The 18,763-nt window shown below is 44.7% G+C and overlaps 1 protein-coding gene across 3 annotated transcripts in view; it reads right to left on the bottom strand.

The window, feature by feature from the left end:
• Positions 1 to 13,067, bottom strand: part of DIS3L2 (DIS3 like 3'-5' exoribonuclease 2) — a 270,593-nt gene extending 257,526 nt beyond the window's left edge. For 2 of the 3 annotated variants that reach the window (XM_074963406.1, XM_074963407.1), the window contains exons 1-2: positions 12,941 to 13,060; positions 8,856 to 10,095 (exon numbers count right to left, since the gene is read on the bottom strand). In XM_074963406.1, coding sequence (XP_074819507.1) covers positions 8,856 to 9,564 — 709 coding nt within the window. In that variant the 5' untranslated portion in view covers positions 9,565 to 10,095; positions 12,941 to 13,060. Of the gene's footprint in view, positions 1 to 8,855; positions 10,096 to 12,940 lie in introns of all 3 variants that reach the window. The other variant, XM_074963408.1, reaches the window with a different exon arrangement.
• Positions 13,068 to 18,763: the final 5,696 nt, after the last annotated feature.

The raw sequence follows: 18,763 nt of genomic DNA, 5'->3' as shown, positions 1-18,763 counted from the left end.
TATGAGGAGAGATTAAAAAGACCAGGACTATTCGTCTTGGAAAAGAGATGACTGAGGGGGGGAATATGATAGAGGTCTAAAAATCATGAATGGTGTGGAGAAAGTGAATATGTGGAGAAAGTGTTATTTGTTCCTTTACATAACACAAGAATCAGGGGTCACACAATTAAATGAATAGGCAGCAGGTTTAAAACAAACAAAAGGAAGTACTTCTTCACACAACGCATAGTCAACCTGTAGAACTTGTTGGCACGGGATGTTGTGAAGGCCAAAACTATAACTGGATTCGAAAAATAATTAAATAAATTTATGGAGGATAGGGCCATCAACGGCTATGGTGAAATGGTCAGGGATGCAAACCCATGCTGTGGGTGTCCTAAGCCTCTGACTGTGAGAAGCTGGGAGTGGACGACAGGGAATGAATCATTTGATGACTGCCATGATCCATTCATTCCCTTTGAAGCATCTGGCCACTGTGAGAAGACAGGACACTGGGCTAGCCGGACCATTGGTCTGACCCAGTATGGCCATTCTTATGTTCTTACATTCTAAAAAAAATCCAATTTAAAATAAAAAAAAACTGATCTTTTTAGTTAAAAAAAAAAAATCAATTTTTTATCCATGCTGGAGGAAGTTATAAGAACCAAGGGTCCTGTTATGTAACAACCTGCCCATATCCCATATTCTCCTAATCGCTCATTTAAATATTAGTTTATGCCATGAAACATGATGGTTTACTTCCTTCCTTCCCAAGGTTTTGGATTATTTCTTCTAATCCTTTCGACTGAAACTGTGGATGGTCTCATTATCCATAGCCGGTTCTGAAGCCGGCTAAGGTCTCAACCTTGATGTCTTGTGACCATGAGTTCCACATGTTAACCCTGAATCACGTAAAACAGTGCTTCCTTCAATCAAGTATTAAATGTGCTACCTTTCAATTTCATTACATGTCACCTTGAACTTGAATTGTGGGAGAATAAACAGGATTTCCGAAGTCACCTTTTCCATGTCATTCATTATGTTGTATACTGCTAACGATGGCAATAAAAAGGTTTCAGAGTAGCAGCTGTGTTAGTCTGTATCCGCAAAAAGAAAAGGAGGACTTGTGGCACCTTAGAGACTAAAAGATTTATTCGAGCATAAGCTTTTGTGAGCTACAGCCCACTTCATTGGATGCATTCAGTGGAAAATACAGTGGGGAGATTTATACACACAGAGAACATGAAACAATGGGTGTTACCCCACACACTGTAACGAGAGTGATCAGGTAAGGTGAGCTATTACCAGCAGGAGAGCAGGGGCCGGGGGGGGGGGGGGGGGGGACTTTTGTAGTGATAAAAGGTTGACATTTCCAGCAGTTGACAAGAACTTCTGAGGAACAGCGGGGCGGGGAGGAATAAACATAGGGAAATAGTTTTACTTTGTGTAATGACCCATCCACTCCCAGCCCTTATTCAAGCCTAAGTTAATTGTATCCAGTTTGCAAATGAATTCCAATTCAGCAGTCTCTTGTTGGAGTCTGTTTTTGAAGTTTTTTTGTTGAAGAATTGCCACTTTTAGGTCAGAAATCAAGTGACCAAAGAGACTGAAGTGTTCTCCAACTGGTTTTTGAATGTTATAATTCTTGATGTCTGATTTGTGTCCATTTATTCTTTTACGTAGAGACTGTCCAGTTTGACCACTGCATATGGCAGAGGGGCACTGCTGGCACATGATGGCATATATCACGTTGGTAGATGTGCAGGTGAACGAGCCTCTGATAGTGTGGCTGATGTGATTAGGCCCTATGATGGTGTCTCCTGAATAGATATGTGGACACAGTTGGCAACGGGCTTTGTTGCAAGGATAGGTTCCTGGGTTAGTGGTTCTGTTGTGTGGTTGCTGGCGAGTATTCGCTTCAGGTTGGGGGGCTGTCTGTAAGCAAGGACTGGCCTGTCTCCCAAGATCTGTGAGAGTGATGGGTCGTCCTTCAGGATAGGTTGTAGATCCTTGATGATGCATTGGAGAGGTTTTAGTTGGGGGCTGACGGTGACGGCTAGTGGCATTCTGTTATTTTCTTCGTTGGGCCTGTCCTGTAGTAGGTGACTTCTGGGAACTCTTCTGGCTCTGTCAGTCTGTTACTTCACTTCAGCAGGTGGGTTTTGTAGTTGTAAGAACGCTTGATAGAGATCTTGTAGGTGTTTGTCTCTGTCTGAGGAGTTGGAGAAAATGTGGTTGTATCGTAGAGCTTGGCTGTAGACAATGGATCGTGTGGTGTGGTCTGGGTGAAAGCTGGAGGCATGTAGGTAAGCATAGCGGTCAGTAGGTTTCCAGTATAGCGTGGTGTTTATGTGACCATCACTTATTAGCACCGTAGTGTCCAGGAAGTGGATCTCTTGTGTGGACTGGACCAGGCTGAGGTTGATGGTAGGACGGAAATTGTTGAAATCATGGTGGAATTCCTCATGGGCTTCTTTTCCGTGGGTCCAGATGATGATGTCATCAATGTAGCGCAAGTAGAGTAGGGGCGTTAGGGGACGAGAGCTGAGGAAGCGTTGTTCTAAGTCAGCCATAAAAATGTTGGCATACTGTGGGGCCATGCGGGTACCCATGGCAGTGCCGCTGATTTGTAGGTATACATTGTCCCCACATGTGAAATAGTTATGGGTGAGGACAAAGTCACGAAGTCCAGCCACCAGGTTTGCCGTGACATTATCGGGGATACTGTTCCTAACAACTTGTAGTCGATCTTTGTGTGGAATGTTGGTGTAGAGGGCTTCTACATCCATAGTGGCCAGGATGGTGTTTTCATGAAGATCACCGATGGATTGTAGTTTCCTCAGGAAATCAGTGGTGTCTCGAAGATAGCTGGGAGTGCTGGTAGCGTAGGGCCTGAGGAGGGAGTCTACATAGCCAGACAATCCTGCTGTCAGGAGACTGCTGAATTGGAATTAATTTGCAAACTGGATACAATTTACTTAGGCTTGAATAAAGACTGGGAGTGGATGGGTCATTACACAAAGTAAAACTATTTCCCTATGTTTATTCCCCTTCCCCCCCGCTGTTTGTCAGATGTTCTTGTCAACTGCTGGAAATGGCCCACCTTGATTATCCCTACAAAAGGATTCCCCACCCCACCCCCCCGCCCCGCTCTCCTGCTGGTAATAGCTCACCTTACCTGATCACTCTCATTACAGTGTGTATGGTAACACCCATTGTTTCATGTTCTCTGTGTATATAAATCTCCCCACTGTATTTTCCACTGAATGCATCCGATGAAGTGAGCTGTAGCTCACGAAAGCTTATGCTCAAATAAATTTGTTAGTCTCTAAGGTGCCACAAGTCCTCCCTTTTTTTAATAAAAAGTATGTATGCAGTGTTGTCACAGCCCTGCTCATCCCAGGATACTAAAGGGACAAGGTGTGTGAGGTAATATCTTTTATTGGACCAACTTTTGCTGGTGACAGAGACAAGCTTTCGAGCTTACACAGAGCTCTTCTTCAGGTCTGGGCCCAGAAAGCTTGTCTCTCACCAACACAAGCTGATCCAATAAAAGATATCACCCCACCCACCTTGTCGCTCCAATATCCTGGGACCAACACAGCTGCAGCAACACTGCATAAGCCTCTTTGCACAGTTAAAGGTAACTGCTGAAGCAAGAGATCTGAGCTCAGCAGAAGAAGGGAGGTCTCTAAAACGTTGGAACAGAGTGGTATGTGTGACGTTGCACCCCATAATGCTTTATGGAAATATGCTTATGAAAGTAAATATGACATAACTGGAATATGTTTTATGCTAGATATACCATGTAACATATCTCTGTAAAGGTTATGATCTACTGGACATATTCATCCTATTTGTATGCATGTATCATTTTCATATTCGAAGTTATGAATATTTGCAATGTACTTGTTTAATTTTAAGTAGCCTCAGTGAAGCAGTTGGTCAGCTTCCTGAGGAAAGACCATTCTCAGTAAGTGCCCAATCAAGAAACACTTAAGCTAACACTGAACTTGGAGACGTCAGTCCACATCTGAGCTTTCCTGGGATGTGACCTGGCTGGTAAGGAACTGAGTCATTCATGAACATGTAACTTGCCCATGTGACTCCAAAACTCCATCTTGGAGCTGGATTCTGGATAGGAGAGAGGAGGGGGGGTCCCCACCCACAAGAGAAAGTCTATTTAAGCCCCTGGGAGACCCCTCCATTTGGTCATCAGCTGGCTCAAGAGATAGCCTCTCCACCCCCAAAGGATATCTGAAAGAGACTGGAACAAAGGACAGTGTGAGTGATTGCTGGACCCAGACTAGAAGGAGGCTAGTCTGTAAAAGAAGCTACTGGAACATCTCTAAGGGTGAGATTTCATCTGTAATCACTTTCTTACTGTATTAGGCATAGACTTGCATGTTTTGTTTTATTTTGTTTGGTAATTTACTTTGTTCTTTCTGTTATTACTTGGAACCACTTAAATCCTACTTTTTGTATTTAATAAAAAGCACTTTTTACTTATTAATTAACCCACAGCATGTATTAATACCGGGTGGGGGGGGGGGCAAACAGCTGTGCATCTCTCTCTATCCATGTTTCAGAGGGCGAACGATTCGTGAGTTTACCCTGTATAAGCTTTATACAGGGTAAAAGGATTTATTTGGGGTTTGGACCCCATTGGGAGCCGGAAATCTGAGTGTTGGAGACAGGAACACTTCTTAAGCTGTTTTCAGCTAAGCCTGTAGCTTTTGAGAGACGTGGTTCAGACCTGGGGCTGTGGTTGTAACAGGCAAGCGTGTCTGGCACAACCAGGCAGGGTTCTGAAGTCCCAAGCTAGTAGGGAAAACAGGCTGAGAGGTAGTCCCAGCACATCAGTTGGCAGTTCCCAGGGGGGTTTCTGTGACCGAACCGGTCACAGTATGTTCACACTTTCCGAACACCTCCTTGCTTTGAAATGGGTTCCATCCCCATATAGTAAGGCATGGAATCTCACAGTGCAGAGCTCTGAAGACAGCATCATAAAAAATAAAGCCACTTACTGGATTTAAACTAGCTGAGCTCAAGCAGCTTCCATAATGTGGCCCACAGAACCTCTTGGAGACAATCCCACACCTTTACTGAGACATCTGCAATGCCGGGTTAATTGAAAAGGTAACACAGATAATATATGAGACAAGATAAAGATAAACTCAGCTTTAGTGCAGTGAAGAGACTGTTTAGTAACCTTTATCCATTTTATATCTTAGCTGTTTTCTTTTCTCTAGCTAAAAGGCTTTCTTTTTGCTAGCAGTGAATCCTCTTCAGTGCCTTCAGATTCCAGTTCATGTTGAAGTTCCATCTGGCCTCCTGCATGTTTACAGCTCCTTCAATTTTAGGGTGAGCTGCAAATTTAATCCTGCCTGAGTTTGTGCTGAAGAAACGACTAACAAAAGAGGATATGAAGCAGCCACGTAAGTTGGAGAATGATGCGTAATTTTAAAATCAGTTTGTATAAGCGCCTCTGGAAAAACTAAAGCATCCTGAACTGAATTAATATTTGTGAAGCAACATCACTGCTTTACCATATGCTTCACCATAATTACAGAAGTAGCTTCATGGACCACAGTTTCAGAAGCTCTGATTTACACAGTGATCAAATAAGACACCAGGTCTCACAAACTGATAGGCCCACCACCAAGAACATTAGGAAAAGATGAGCTTTGAAGTGAGGGAAAGTTAATCGGATACCATGATCTGGTAGCTGTGAATTCTGGTAAACAGAAAAGGCTGCATGTTGCATACTCTTCATTTCACTTAAAAAAGAGTGTTAAAATACACAGCAGCAATGGAAAGGAGGTTTCCCATGATGTATATCTTTTTGCAAGAATCCATTTCCATATCACGCAGGAATGCTTGGTGCACTGCCATGCCTGGAGTCACCTGCACCCCTCTTGTGACATCAGCCTTCCACAAATTTTCACCACAATCATTGGGAAGTTATTTGCTCAACAATAACCTCTTCCAGTTGGGGAAGCCACATATTGCCTTTGAGGTCTACCAACTTTATGGCCTACATTTTCTAACCTGGGTGCTTACATTTAGGCTCCTAAATAAAGAACTGATTTTCAGTGGTTTCACACAACTGCCCAGCTCCTACGGAAGTCCGCAGGAGCTCACCATTTTCAAAAATCATACCTCTTCTGCTTAGGTGCCTAAATATGGATTTAAAAGACTAACTAATTACCCAATGTTGAAAAATTTGGCCTCCAGAGTGTTAATGGCTATACTTGCAATAAATCTGTTTCCTGCAACTACCATGAATAAAAAAAAAAAAAAAAAAGGGAAATCATCAAGTACTTAAACCCCTGGATGCTCCAGCGAGGAGTTTCTTTTAAACCACCTGAAGACTTAACAAGATTTACTGCAAATATCTATAGATTTTTTTAGTCTCCATGTAAAACAGTGTTTGGTTGGAGGGGAAGGGGCTTAGGGGTAAGATTATATTCTCTTGCAGCCTCGGAATCCCAAATACACTAGTTCATAAAAAACAACAAAAGGAAAAGTGGCTGGCTCACTACAAAAGCAATTTTCCCTCTCTTGGTATTGACACCTCCTCCTCAATTACAGGGGGTGAACATCCACCCTCACTGAATTGGTCATGTCAACACTGATTCTTCCCTTGTAAATTAACTCCCTTCTCTTCATGTGTCAGTATATTTATGCCTGCATCTGTAATTTTCACTCCATGCATCTGAAGTGGGTTTTTTACCCACAAAAGCTTATGCCCAAAAAAATCTGTTAGTCTTTAAGGTGCCACCGGACTCCTTGTTGTATTTGTGGATACAGACTAACACAGCTACCCCTCTGATACTTAACAAAAGGAAACTGGGGATTCACAGACCAATGTAGTTTCATTATGCTAGTGCAGTAATCTGTGAAAAATAAACTACATAACTTGAAAAGTAAATTTATTGAAATAGAAAGAACATAAAATCTAAGGGCTTTTCTACGTAGTAGGTTAATCCACCCTAGAGGGGTGTCAGGTCTAGTGTGCAGCACTCTAACGAGCCCGCATGGAGCCTGATGGTGCAAATTATTGTAGTCCTGTTTGAAACAGGAGGACATTAACACTCACTAGGGAACTCCTAGTGCATACCAGCAGGATCCCGACAGGCCAGTTAGTGCACAGTATGCTAGTGTGCATTAGAAGTTACACCCCTCTAGTGCAATGGAATACACCATGTACACAAGCCCCACAATATTATTTTTAAAACTGCCCTTTTGTTGTTTTTTGTTATGACAGCGATCCTTTGCAAATAGAAAAACAGTAAAAACTATGAGAACCATTTGTTATTGTTGTACTTTATGGGGTAGATTGCTGTATAATCTCTAAACAAAATATGTTGCACCATGACTCAGTGACAACCTGGAACACAAATCCTTTTGCTTATCTCAGCCCAAGAGACAATCCTGTTGCTCTAACAGAGCCTCAAGGGAGGCTGTCTGTCTGTCTTTGGGTGTGATGGGGAATATGGGGAGCAGATGCCTGTTGAAACTTTGCTTATACAGGAAGGTATCTGAGGCAGCTCTCCAGTCAGACCATGCTTAAACTTAGCTAGGTGGGAGAGACCTGTTCTAGAAAGAGGTTTTGTCTTTATAGCATGGGCCTCGGGTCAGAGTGAAGTAGAAGTCAGGTAACTGTATAAACACTACGATGTATGGAACAGAGGCGAATGTACCTAACAAACTCTTCCCATTTCACTGGGGTTGAAAGACAGAGGTCCCTTAATGGCCTGTTTGCTTTGCAAGAGAGCAAGAATGGTTGTGACTAGGGTGCAAATTTTTAAAATAAGTTGTTTTTTAAATCTGTTTTGAAGCAAAAAATCGGTGTGTCTGGGAACCCTGCCATAGAGAGCATCTCATACCAAGGAATTATTAGGTATTTTGCAGCATGGCAGAACTGCTACCTCTGCTAGTGTGAAATGGTCTATATTACTAACAACTTGAAGCTCCTGAAGTAAACACCCAAGTTTTTTCAAAAGCTGCCAGTTCACTGAAAAGTAGAATACAATAGAAAATTGCTCTGTTAGAATAGACTGATGCAATAAATACAAGGTGTTTTCTGTAACTCTTGCCAAAATATTTCATCCAACCAATGGTGCACTTAATTGTAAGTATTTGTTAGAGAACTGGACCTATTAAGCACAGTTTGCACAATCATATGAGTCATCTTTGCAAAATTCATGAAAGATAACCAGCCCAGGCACAGAATCTGTAGGCCCAGCTTCTCAATTATGGGAGTCAGTGTAAACAGATATTATTTACCCTGGTTCAGTGATGGGGTGTAGTTTTGCAAATGTTAAATATTTATTAGATTTCTACTCTGTGAGCTGTGATAAGCATTACTCCCACTTACCAAACTGTAAAGTTGATAGCTCTTCTTGGTTTATTACAGTAAACTTAATGTAGTGACGTTTATCATCACCAGCAGCAGACTGCCCCTTAGCACAAGTATCCAAATGTTTCACCATAAATACTATGCACTAGAAAAAAATCTAACCTCTTGGTGTAGATGGGTTAAACCAAAAAGGCCTGACATTGGGCTAGTGGTCAAGAGATTTTTTTTTAAACCTAACAGAGGCAGATTTTTTCCTGCGCTATTTTCAATACGCAATAGTTTAAGAGATGCATCCACTGTACTACTGCTGGGCGCAAGCCTTCTCCCTTTGTGTCAACGTCAAAACCAGAAATAACTTCAATGGGAGCAAGACAGGCTGATTAATTGTAACTCATGTGACACCACTCAAACCTATTAACAAATATGTCATTTTCAATGCCCCTAAAATTTTACATTAATGGATGCCCCATTCACACAGCTTGTTAGCAGCTTAAACCAGTGAACAGCTCACCTTGAATTTGACCAGAAGACAAGTGACTGGTTTTCCTGGCATTTGCTGCAGGCAAATCCATACTAAACTGCTCAGCAGTCAAGTATTCATCTGCTCTGTCCCGGTTGGCAGGACACTTGTTCCTTTTCTTATGTTTGTTCTTCCATACCTCTTCTTCGTCCTTTTCTTCAGACCCAGAAGATTTCTGCAGAGAAGTGCCTTGCCTCAGACTGTTCAATGTTACTCTCCCACCCAAGGCATCACTCACTTTTAACAAGTCAGTTGCCAGTCCAGGCTGTTTTATGTAATAATCTTCCTCTGCTTCACGGTTTCCTTCTCGACCAATGCTGGGATCTCTTTCATGAGGCCGTCTGTTAGCAAAGACTTGGCTTTTATCTTCATTCAGTTTCTCAAATCCTACAAATGCAGGCTGTTCCAACTGAGATGTTTGGATTGGTGAATAGCTATGTGCATTCAAGCCATTTCTTGCCAGAGCTTCTCTCATCATACCTCTCTTCACAGAGGGTTCTACATCCGAATTGGAGTCATTGAGGCTGCTCTCTTCTAGCTGTATCTTCTGTGCAATGTGATTTAAATAGGATCGGAATCTACCGCTATGGTGCTTTTGCACAAGCCTGGCATAAGCATTCTTCTGGGGCAGAGCAGGCTTGCTTAATCCATCTTTGGTAATTTGGGAAGAAGCACCTTTCACAAATCCCAGCTGATCCATATTCCAGTAATATGCCCAGACTTTAACGTGTTGTAAACACACACGGGGGGGAAAGGGTTATTGTCTCAAAACAAAGGATCAAAGAACTGATCACATTAGCAAAGATGTGAAAAAGTTTATTGAACGAGGATTTCTTGATCTTTAAAAAATTCCAAGGTGATGAATAGTTCAGATTTTACTGTAGTATTACCATATCAGAAGCTACACTATATTAAATTACTATCAGTAATCCAGGAGTAATCAAACTATGGTCTGCAGACCACATCCGGCTATAATCCATCCAAAATAAGAGACTTGGGCCAAATGATTACATTCCAATTCTGAATGATTCCTTTAATCCTCTCTTCCTTGCCTCTGACAAATCTTGGCAAATTAGGGCAGCAACCGATGGACGTATCAGATGTACCAAATTAGATGTATCAGAAGTAAAATTTGATCATGTCCATGCCAGTCTCTCCAAAAATAACTGCATCCTTACTGAATTGTTTAGATGCTTCAACAACAAGGACATATCTCTTGTCACTTTGTTTCCTGTAAGCAAAAAATAGTTTCTTATTTTCTACTGTGACTGACAACAGGTAGGCCTTTGAAGACACGCTACATGAGGGCTTTGTGTCAGATTCTAAGACTGTCCACTCCAGTGTCTCTTTCCATATATAAATGTACTTTCAATACAATAGGCATACAGTGAACTCACTAGTATAACTGAACATCTTGCAAAGGCTCATCAATTTTTGGTGTACAAGGTAGATAAGCTTGTTTTCACCATGACTAATTTCTCTAGAAGACATTACTACCTCTGCTTTGATGGCAGCAGGGTGAAGTGTATAAGGATCAAGTATCTTTCACCCTCATTTCAGCTGCTCTAGCTTCTGAGCAGCAGAGCTGAAAGAGTCAGGTGTGTTTCACCAAGCTATAACTCAACAAAGCTATAGGCAGAGACATGGTAAAACCATTAATTGGTAGAATGCCCAAATGCAAAGTTCAAAGCAGTAAACGATATAATGGAGCCCAACACTGGAGCATCTCCACAGTGTTTGCTGCATTCTGCAGCGTTCCAGAAAAAGCTTTAAAAAATACTATTTTTTCCTCTCGCTCCAAATTTCTCACAACTTGACATGGTATTTAACTGTTCCAAATCAAACTATAGCAGCCACAAACATGTGACCTCACTTGAACGATTCATTTGCTGAGGTGTGAATTTGACAGCCTAGCTGGGACCACTTGGATGCTAAAATTGGCAAATACTGGAATCTAAGAAACAAACAGATGAAGTCAGGAACACTGTCTTTATGAACTTTTACCCACACCTCTTTCCACAGTCTAGGGCTCTGCGTAGGTGTTCCCCAGAACAGGACTTCCTTGGCACAAAGCTTCCACTGGGGAAAATGGGTTCCCCTCTCTCCCCTCCATACTGTAATTTTTCCTCTCAGTTGCCCATCCTCTCCCCACTGTAGTAGTTACAATGAGAATAGGCATGTTGGCTTTTTCTTCTTTCTGCAAGCTGCCGGCACCTACAGCACTGCTTAGGCACAGGGTGCCCAACAGAGACTGAGATTTGTGGAACTACGTTTCTCCACAGCTTGCTGACTTTTGCCCTTTCGGAATAAGAGTATACATTGCAACTTGATTTACTGAAGAAATTGAGAAAGTATGTGAATAGTCTTCACAATGCAATACAAAGAGAAAATAAATCCCTGCATAAACAGGAAAAATTCCCTGTGCAGTTTTGCATCTCTTCCTAAAATTTTCCATTTACCCTGGCATAGGTAGGCTTTTCTACTTGACTGCAAGATTATCTTACCACCAGAGTTATTATAAAAACCCTCAAAAAGGTAGGTCTACACCACTGGTTCTCAAATTGGGGGTCCCTCAGGGGATCACGAGGTTATTACATGGGGGTTGTGAACTGTCAGCCTCCACCCCAAACCCCACTTCACCTCCAGCATTTACAATACTGCTAAATATAAAAAAAAAAAATTAATTTATAAGGGGGGGGGTCACACTCAGAGGCTTGCTGTTTGAAAGGGGTCACCAATACAAAAGTTTGAGAACCACTGGTCTACACTGCAAGAATTAGTGACAAATCTTACAAGTTCCTTAAGATGTTATAATTCCTCATCAGTGCAGTTTTCTCCTGTCCTTGCCTATGAGTAGCAGCAGAGACTCAGACCTCTCCTGAGTGAGATGCAGTTAGAGGTGGGCAAAAGGGGTCGAGAGCATCCCCAGTTCCAGCAGCCAGGAAGGAGAGGGGAAAAAAAGAAACATTTTGCAGAAGGCAGGTGGGAAGATTCCTCCACTTCTCCCAACAGCCAGGGAAGGAAGTTCCAAACTTAATACACCTACCAGTCAGAATTCAGTATGAAAGTTGCATGGGTTATTTTAAAATAATGGGATGTGTACCACTACTGGCCTTCAACATTATTGCACCAACTTATAAACACAAGATTCTTACAATAGCATCAGTAAAGGGTTAAAAATGTGCATTGCATATTTTCAGCAATGCAACGCACTAATTACAACAAAATACTGGGCATTAAAGATTGAAGCTCTTTAGTTTCATCTCTAGATTTCATAGCTGGGCTGGCTAAGTGGCTGTGCACCAATCCCTTAACTTCTATGTCTTGCCAGTATAGCAGGGATCCCAACACCTCATGCGGGGCAGCAATGAGTGGAAAGTGCTTTGAGATCTCAAGTTGGAAGGCAACAGAAAAAGCTAGTGATACTTTAAGTAGCAGCGGGTTAAAGGGAACCCAACAAGATAATTCCTTGATCAAATTTAATCTCGGAAACAGGGAGCTCATTGCATCTGCCCCTTATTACAATGGGAAACTAGATCCACCCATGAGAGCAGCTGGAGCAACACGCGTCGCAGGCCAAGGCGTTGAACAACCAGAGTCTTTGTGATGGCCACACGCTGGGGGACAGCGGCACACGCCGTGCCGTGCCAGCCGGGCGCAGGGCAGAGGTCGAAGCCCGTAAAGGTGCGACTAGCTCAGCCTCGGCCAGGGGTTACTGGGGTGAGGGGATGGCGAGAAAAACGAGACCCGTTCCCCAGCTACCGAATCGTCTCGGCCCCGCAAGCCGGGCCGGGGGCCAGCGGGGCCGGGGGCCAGCGAGCGGCCCCCCCCAGCTCGGAGCGGCAGGGAAGAGGCGGCCCCGCTGGGAGCCGCCCGCTCTCCGCTAGAGGCCGGGGCCGGGGCCTGGAGCCCAGCGCGCCCGGCGCAACGCCCGAGCTTCAGCGGGCCGGGACCAGCAGCGGCGGGGGGCTGCAGCGGGCCGGGACCAGCAGCGGCGGGGGGCTGCAGCGGGCCCCGGGGGAGCCCCCACAGGGGCGGTGGCTGGGCCCTGGGGTCCCGCCGGCCCCGTCACTCACCGGCCGGGCCGCTCCGTGCCGTTTAAATGTCCCAGCTGAGCAGAGCGCCTCCCTCTCTCCTTCCGGGGCAGAGGTCGCCTACGGGCCGCAGCAGGGGCCAGAAAGCCTCGCGCGCGAAGCCAACCCCTGTCTTCTTGGATGGAGAGGGGGGAGGGAGGAGCCACTCAGCCCCTCCCACCCCCATGAATGGGGTCATGCTTATCCTCCACCTGTAGGAGTCGCCCAGGAGCTCAGTGGGGCCCTCACCCCTCTCAAGTGTGGGGGAGGGGTCCTTACCCCCCACCCAAATCTGGGGGGTTTCAGTGGGGAAGTCATAGTCACCCAGCTTGCACGGGGGTTAGTGAGGCTTCCCCGCACCCCCTTTCCCCAGCCCCATCTCCCCACACACTCCCCACCTCCTTCCACACACATTCCCCACACCCAGCCCCATCACCACACACTCCCCACCCTCTTCCACACACACTCCCCTCCTCCCCACCCCAACCCCATCACCACACACTCCCCGCCCTCTTCCACACACACTCCCCTCTTCCCCACACCCAGACCCATCTCTCCACCCCTTCCACACACACTCCCCTCCCCATGCCCAGCCCCATCTCCACACACTTCCCCCACCCCACCCCCCGCCCTTCCACACACACTCTCCTCAGGCTGCAGGCTCTTGGCAGAGAATCTTTTCAATGGAATTTCACTGGGCCACTTTCCTGCTCCAGCCCTAAACCGCAGCATGGGGGGGGATTCCCAGCCCGTGAGCTACAGAGATCCAACTGTTGGATTTCATGCTGCTTGGGCTTGCCGCTGTCTCTTGCTACCAGATATCAGCCACAAGAGAGTTATTCAGAAATCCCGCTAAGAAAAGCTCTTTTGGGCAGGGCCCATCTTTCGGTTCTGTGTTTGTACGGCACGTAGCCCAACCGGCTGCTGGTCTGTGAGTGAGGCACCTCGGCACCGCCACAATACAAATAACCAACACCACCCAACAAACGCTGCTGCTTGGCAAAGTGTTCTACAAAACTCATCCACCTCTTCCACCACCTCCCCATGGTGAGCCCCCACCCCCACCCCATCAGCCTCCCACCACTGGGGCACGACGGCAGCACAAGCCTATCCTCTCATTCCATTCTGAAGGTTAAACGTCTCAATTATTTCAATAATCGAGAGACTCTCTAAGGGCAGGCCCAGTGGGTTGTGGTTAGCACTCTCTCTTGCCACGGGAGAGGTACAGATTAGAAGGCCAGCCCTAGTCCCTTGCTCCCCAGCCTCCAAAGGGCTCAGAATTCTGCAGAGGGTGCCAGCCCCAGGGAGGTTGCGGCCTCACATCACGTTGCTCTAAAGCAAGTTAAGCTGCCAAGCTAGTATGATAGGCTCCACAGGGCCCTCCAAGGAAGCTTGCAAGGGATGTAGGGATAAATAAGGGGCAGGCTCATCCTGAAGGTGTCAGGTTGGAGAGCTGGTTCTGGGAGATCAGATTTAGGGAGCATGGGAGAGACTGGGCAGTTGAAGGCTCTCCTAGAGTAAAGGAGAGGCATTGGGTTAAGGGTGTGTTGTGTCCTTGCTCTTACCACATGGACAATTGGGTTCAAAATAACCATGTTACAGTTCGCGGTCATGCTGGAAGGGCATAACGAGTGGGGTCCCTCAGGGATCAGTTCTGGGTCTGGTTCTGTTCAATATCTTCATCAGTGATTTAGATAATGGCATAGAGAGTACACTTATAAAGTTTGCAGACAATACCAAGATGGGAGAGGTTGCAAGTGGTTTGGATAGGATTATATAATTGAAAATGACCTGGACAAACTGGAGAACTGGTCTGAAGTAAATAGAATGAAATTCAATAAGGACAAATACAAAGTACTCCACTTAGGAAGGAATAATCACTCGCACACATATAAAATGGGACATGACTGCCTAGGAAAGAGTACTGCGGAAAGGATCTGGGGGTCATAGTGGAACACAAGCTAAATATGAGTCAACAGTGTAACGCTGTTGCAAAAAAAAGTGAACATCATTCTGGGATGTATTAGCAGGATTGTTGTAAGCAAGTCACAAGAAGTAATTCTTCCGCTCTACTCCATGCTGATTAGGCCTCAGCTGGAGTATTGTGTCCAGTTCTGGGTGCCACATTTCAGGAAAGATGTGGACAAATGGGAGAAAGTCCAGAGAAGAGTAACAAAAATGATTAAAGGTCTAGAAAACATGATCTATGAGGGAAGATTGAAAAAATTGGGTTTGTTTAGTCTGGAGAAGAGAAGAGTGAGAGGGGACATGAGAACAGTTTTCAAGTACATAAAAAGGTTGTTACAAGGAGGAGGAGGGAGAAAAATTGTTCTTCTTAACCACTGAGGATAGGACGAAAAGCAATAGGCTTAAATTGCAGCAAGGGAGGGGTAGGTTTAGGTTGGACATTAGGAAAAACTTCCTAACTGTCAGAGTGGTTAAGCACTGGAATAAATTGACATGGGAGGTTGTGGAATCTCTATCATGAGGGATTTTTAAGAGCAGGTTAGATGGTCTAGATGATACTTAGTCCTGCCATGAGTGCAGGAGACTGGACTAGATGGCCTCTCGAGGTCCCTTCCAGTCCTACGATTCTATGTTTACTAACTATATACAAACAGACAAGGCTCAGCTGCATATATATACCGCTGCTCTGGTAGGTTCTGGTGGTTTCTGCAACAGAAGGTAAGAAGGCCCACTGAGCAGCTCCCAAACTATTTAAAATGACACTACACAACTCCTCTGTACTATATGGTGTGTGTCCCTAAGGAGGGATGGACTATAGGTACGTCTACACTACCCACCGGATTGGCGGACAGCGATCGATCCAGCGGGGGTCGATTTATTGCATCTAGTCTAAACGCAATAAATCAATCCCCGAGCACTCTCCCATCGACTCCTGTACTCCACCGCTGCAAGAGGTGCAGGCTGAGTTGATGGGGGAGCTGCAGCAGTCGACTCACCGTAGTGAAGACACCACAGTGAGTAGATCTAAGTACATCGACTTCAGCTACATTATTCATGTAGCTGAAGTTGCATAACTTAGATAGATTTCCTTCCCCCCCTCCCCAATTGTAGACCAGGGCTATGTAGGCTGAAGGCAAGGACAGACAGTAGAAGGCTGGCTGACCAGCTGAATGCATTGAAACCAGAACAAAATCCAGGTTTCCCTCCAATGTGCTAGGGCCCAAGGTGGAGCGAAGAGGAAATTCTTACACTGAGGACCAAAGGAATGGAGCAATTCACACCTCTCTTGCCTGGATCCTGAAATCAATGGGAGGTAAGTGCCTAAGGGCTTGTCTTCACATACAGTGCTACAGCTGTAGTGCTTAGTGAAGACACTACTACACGGATGAGAGAGCGTCTGCATAGTTAATCCACCTCCCCGAGAGGTGGTAGCTAAGGTGTCAGGAGAAGCCCTCCCATCGCCATAGCACTGTCCGCTCCTGGGGTTAGGTCAGTATAACTACATCCCTCAGGGGGGTGGATTTTTCACACTCCTGAGCAATGTTGTTATACCAACATAGGTCTGTAGTGTAGACCTGGCCTAAGTACCTTGGAAGATCTGAGCCTTTGAGTTTATTTCAGTCTCGCTGGCTGCGGACAACCCTGCATCAACTCAGTGTCCAACATTTATCTTTATAGTCCAAAGATAAAAGCCTAATTTTGGCTACATTTTAATTCAAGCATACATAGGGGATGCCAAAAATCTAAATTTGAAGGATCCCTGTCAGAAACCACCAAGCATTAGATGCAGCCATGTCCTTCCCAACACACTGCAGAGGCGGTGCAGGGAAGCTTTTGATGAAGCTACCCAGCACTTACAGTGGTGTAATAGAGAAAAGAATTCAGATCCCAGGCTCCGATTTCCTGGGCCATTAGATTCTACCAGTGCTACAGAAAGAGAATGTGCAAACCTTATGGAGAGAGGGTGATTGCACCACTCGGGAGGCCCTGGACAATTAGGACCCCGTCCTCTTGAATTCAAGTCCGTGAGAGCTTTGCATTGACTGCAGTGGCAGTAGGGTCAGGCCCCCTCAAGTGCTGTCAATTTTTAGTTCCGTGGGGCAGGGACCATCTTTTTGTGCTGTTTGTACAGCACCTAGCACACCTAGGTCCCAGTCCATGACTGGGGCTCCTAGGAGCTATGGTAATACTTGTAGTAATAATTTTGAACTCTGACGAGCATATTATTCAGAAGGAAAATGACAGCAAAACAGAGCTTTACAGGGGAACGTGTTGTCAAGTGAGGGGAGAAATAGGGGGATACACAGAGAGTTTCAGCGGAAGCCCCAATAGGGTGGCAAACTACATTCAAAACAACATTACAGGTCAGAGCCAAAGCTGGACTGCACCCTGCCATGGCTGGAATTCCAAGGAGCACCAAGGTGCGGGTGAAATTTGACAGACCACATGTGCTGCATGACTCCAACACGGCATGGGGAGTGAAGGACACAATTCCATCCTTGATTGGTAACTATCAGCTTAAGTCAGACCTTACGAGCAGAGGGACAGCATGGTTGGGTGCTTAAAGCATGGGACAGGGTCAGGAGATGTAAGTTTGAGTCACCACTTCACCACAGGCTCCGTCTGTGACCACTTCTCTCTACAGTACTGTTATATAGGGTCCAACTGAGATCCAGGGCCCATTGTGCTGGGTGCAGTACAAATGGTTAGCAAGAGACAGGCCTTAGCCTGGAAGAATTACCAGTTATAATATCTCTGCGCTTAGCTTTTCTGTACCTGAGCTCCCCTATTGTCAAAAGGGGATATGGCAGGATTGCGAGACTCATTTTAGAATCATAGAACCATAGGGTTAGAAGGGAGCACAAGGGTCATCTAGTCTAACCCCCTGCCAAGATGCAGGATTTGTTGTGTCTAAACCCTCCAAGACAGATAGCTCCAGCCTCCTTTTGAAAACCTCCAGCGAAGAAGCTTCCACGACCTCCCTAGGGAGAAGCAGTTGAGTCTATTTACCACTCCTCTAATTTTCGTCATCTGCAAACCTTATCACTGTTGATTTTATTATTTCTTCCAGGTCATTAATGAAAATGTTAATAGTCTAGGGCCAAGAACCAATCCCTGCAGGACCTAAGTTGAAACACACTTATTCTATGACGAGTCCCCATTTACAATTACAATTTGAGAGTTATCAGTTAATCCGTATAATGTGTGCCATATTAATTTTATAACTTTCTAGTTTTATAAATCAAAATGTCGTGTGGTACCAAGTCCAATGACCTATAGAAGTCTAGGCATATTACATCAATACTATTACCTTTATCAACCAAACTTGTAATCTCATCAAAAAAGATAAAGTTAATTTGACAGGATCCATTTTCCATAAACTATATTGAATGGCATAAATCATATTATTCTCATTTAATTCTTTATTAATTGAATCCCATATCAACCACTTGATTATCTTGTACAGGATTGATGTCAGACCAGTAGACCTATAATTATCTGCGTCATCTCATTTACCCTTTTTAAATGTTGGCATAACATTAGCTTTCTTCTAGAACTTTCCTGGTGTTCCAAGACTTATTGAAAATCAATATTAATGATCCACCGAATGCCTCAGCCAGCTCTTTTGAAACTCTTGGGTACAAGTTATCCAGATCAGCTGATTTAAAAGTGTATACTTTAGTAGCTGCTGTTTAACATCCTTCCAAGATACTAGTGGAATGGAAAGAGTTCTGACGTAATGTCTTTTTTCCCCCAAACACAGAACAGAAATATTTATTGAACTCTTCTGCCTTTTCTGTATTATTGATAGTTCTCCTATTTCCATCAAGTAATTTTGTGGGGTTCCAAGCTCCTCCT

This window comes from Natator depressus, chromosome 9 (genome assembly GCF_965152275.1).
Source record: "Natator depressus isolate rNatDep1 chromosome 9, rNatDep2.hap1, whole genome shotgun sequence".
NCBI classification, from domain to species: Eukaryota; Metazoa; Chordata; order Testudines; family Cheloniidae; genus Natator; species Natator depressus.
Note: the sequence above shows the minus strand (reverse complement) of the source record. Positions and strands in the feature narration are given on the sequence as shown.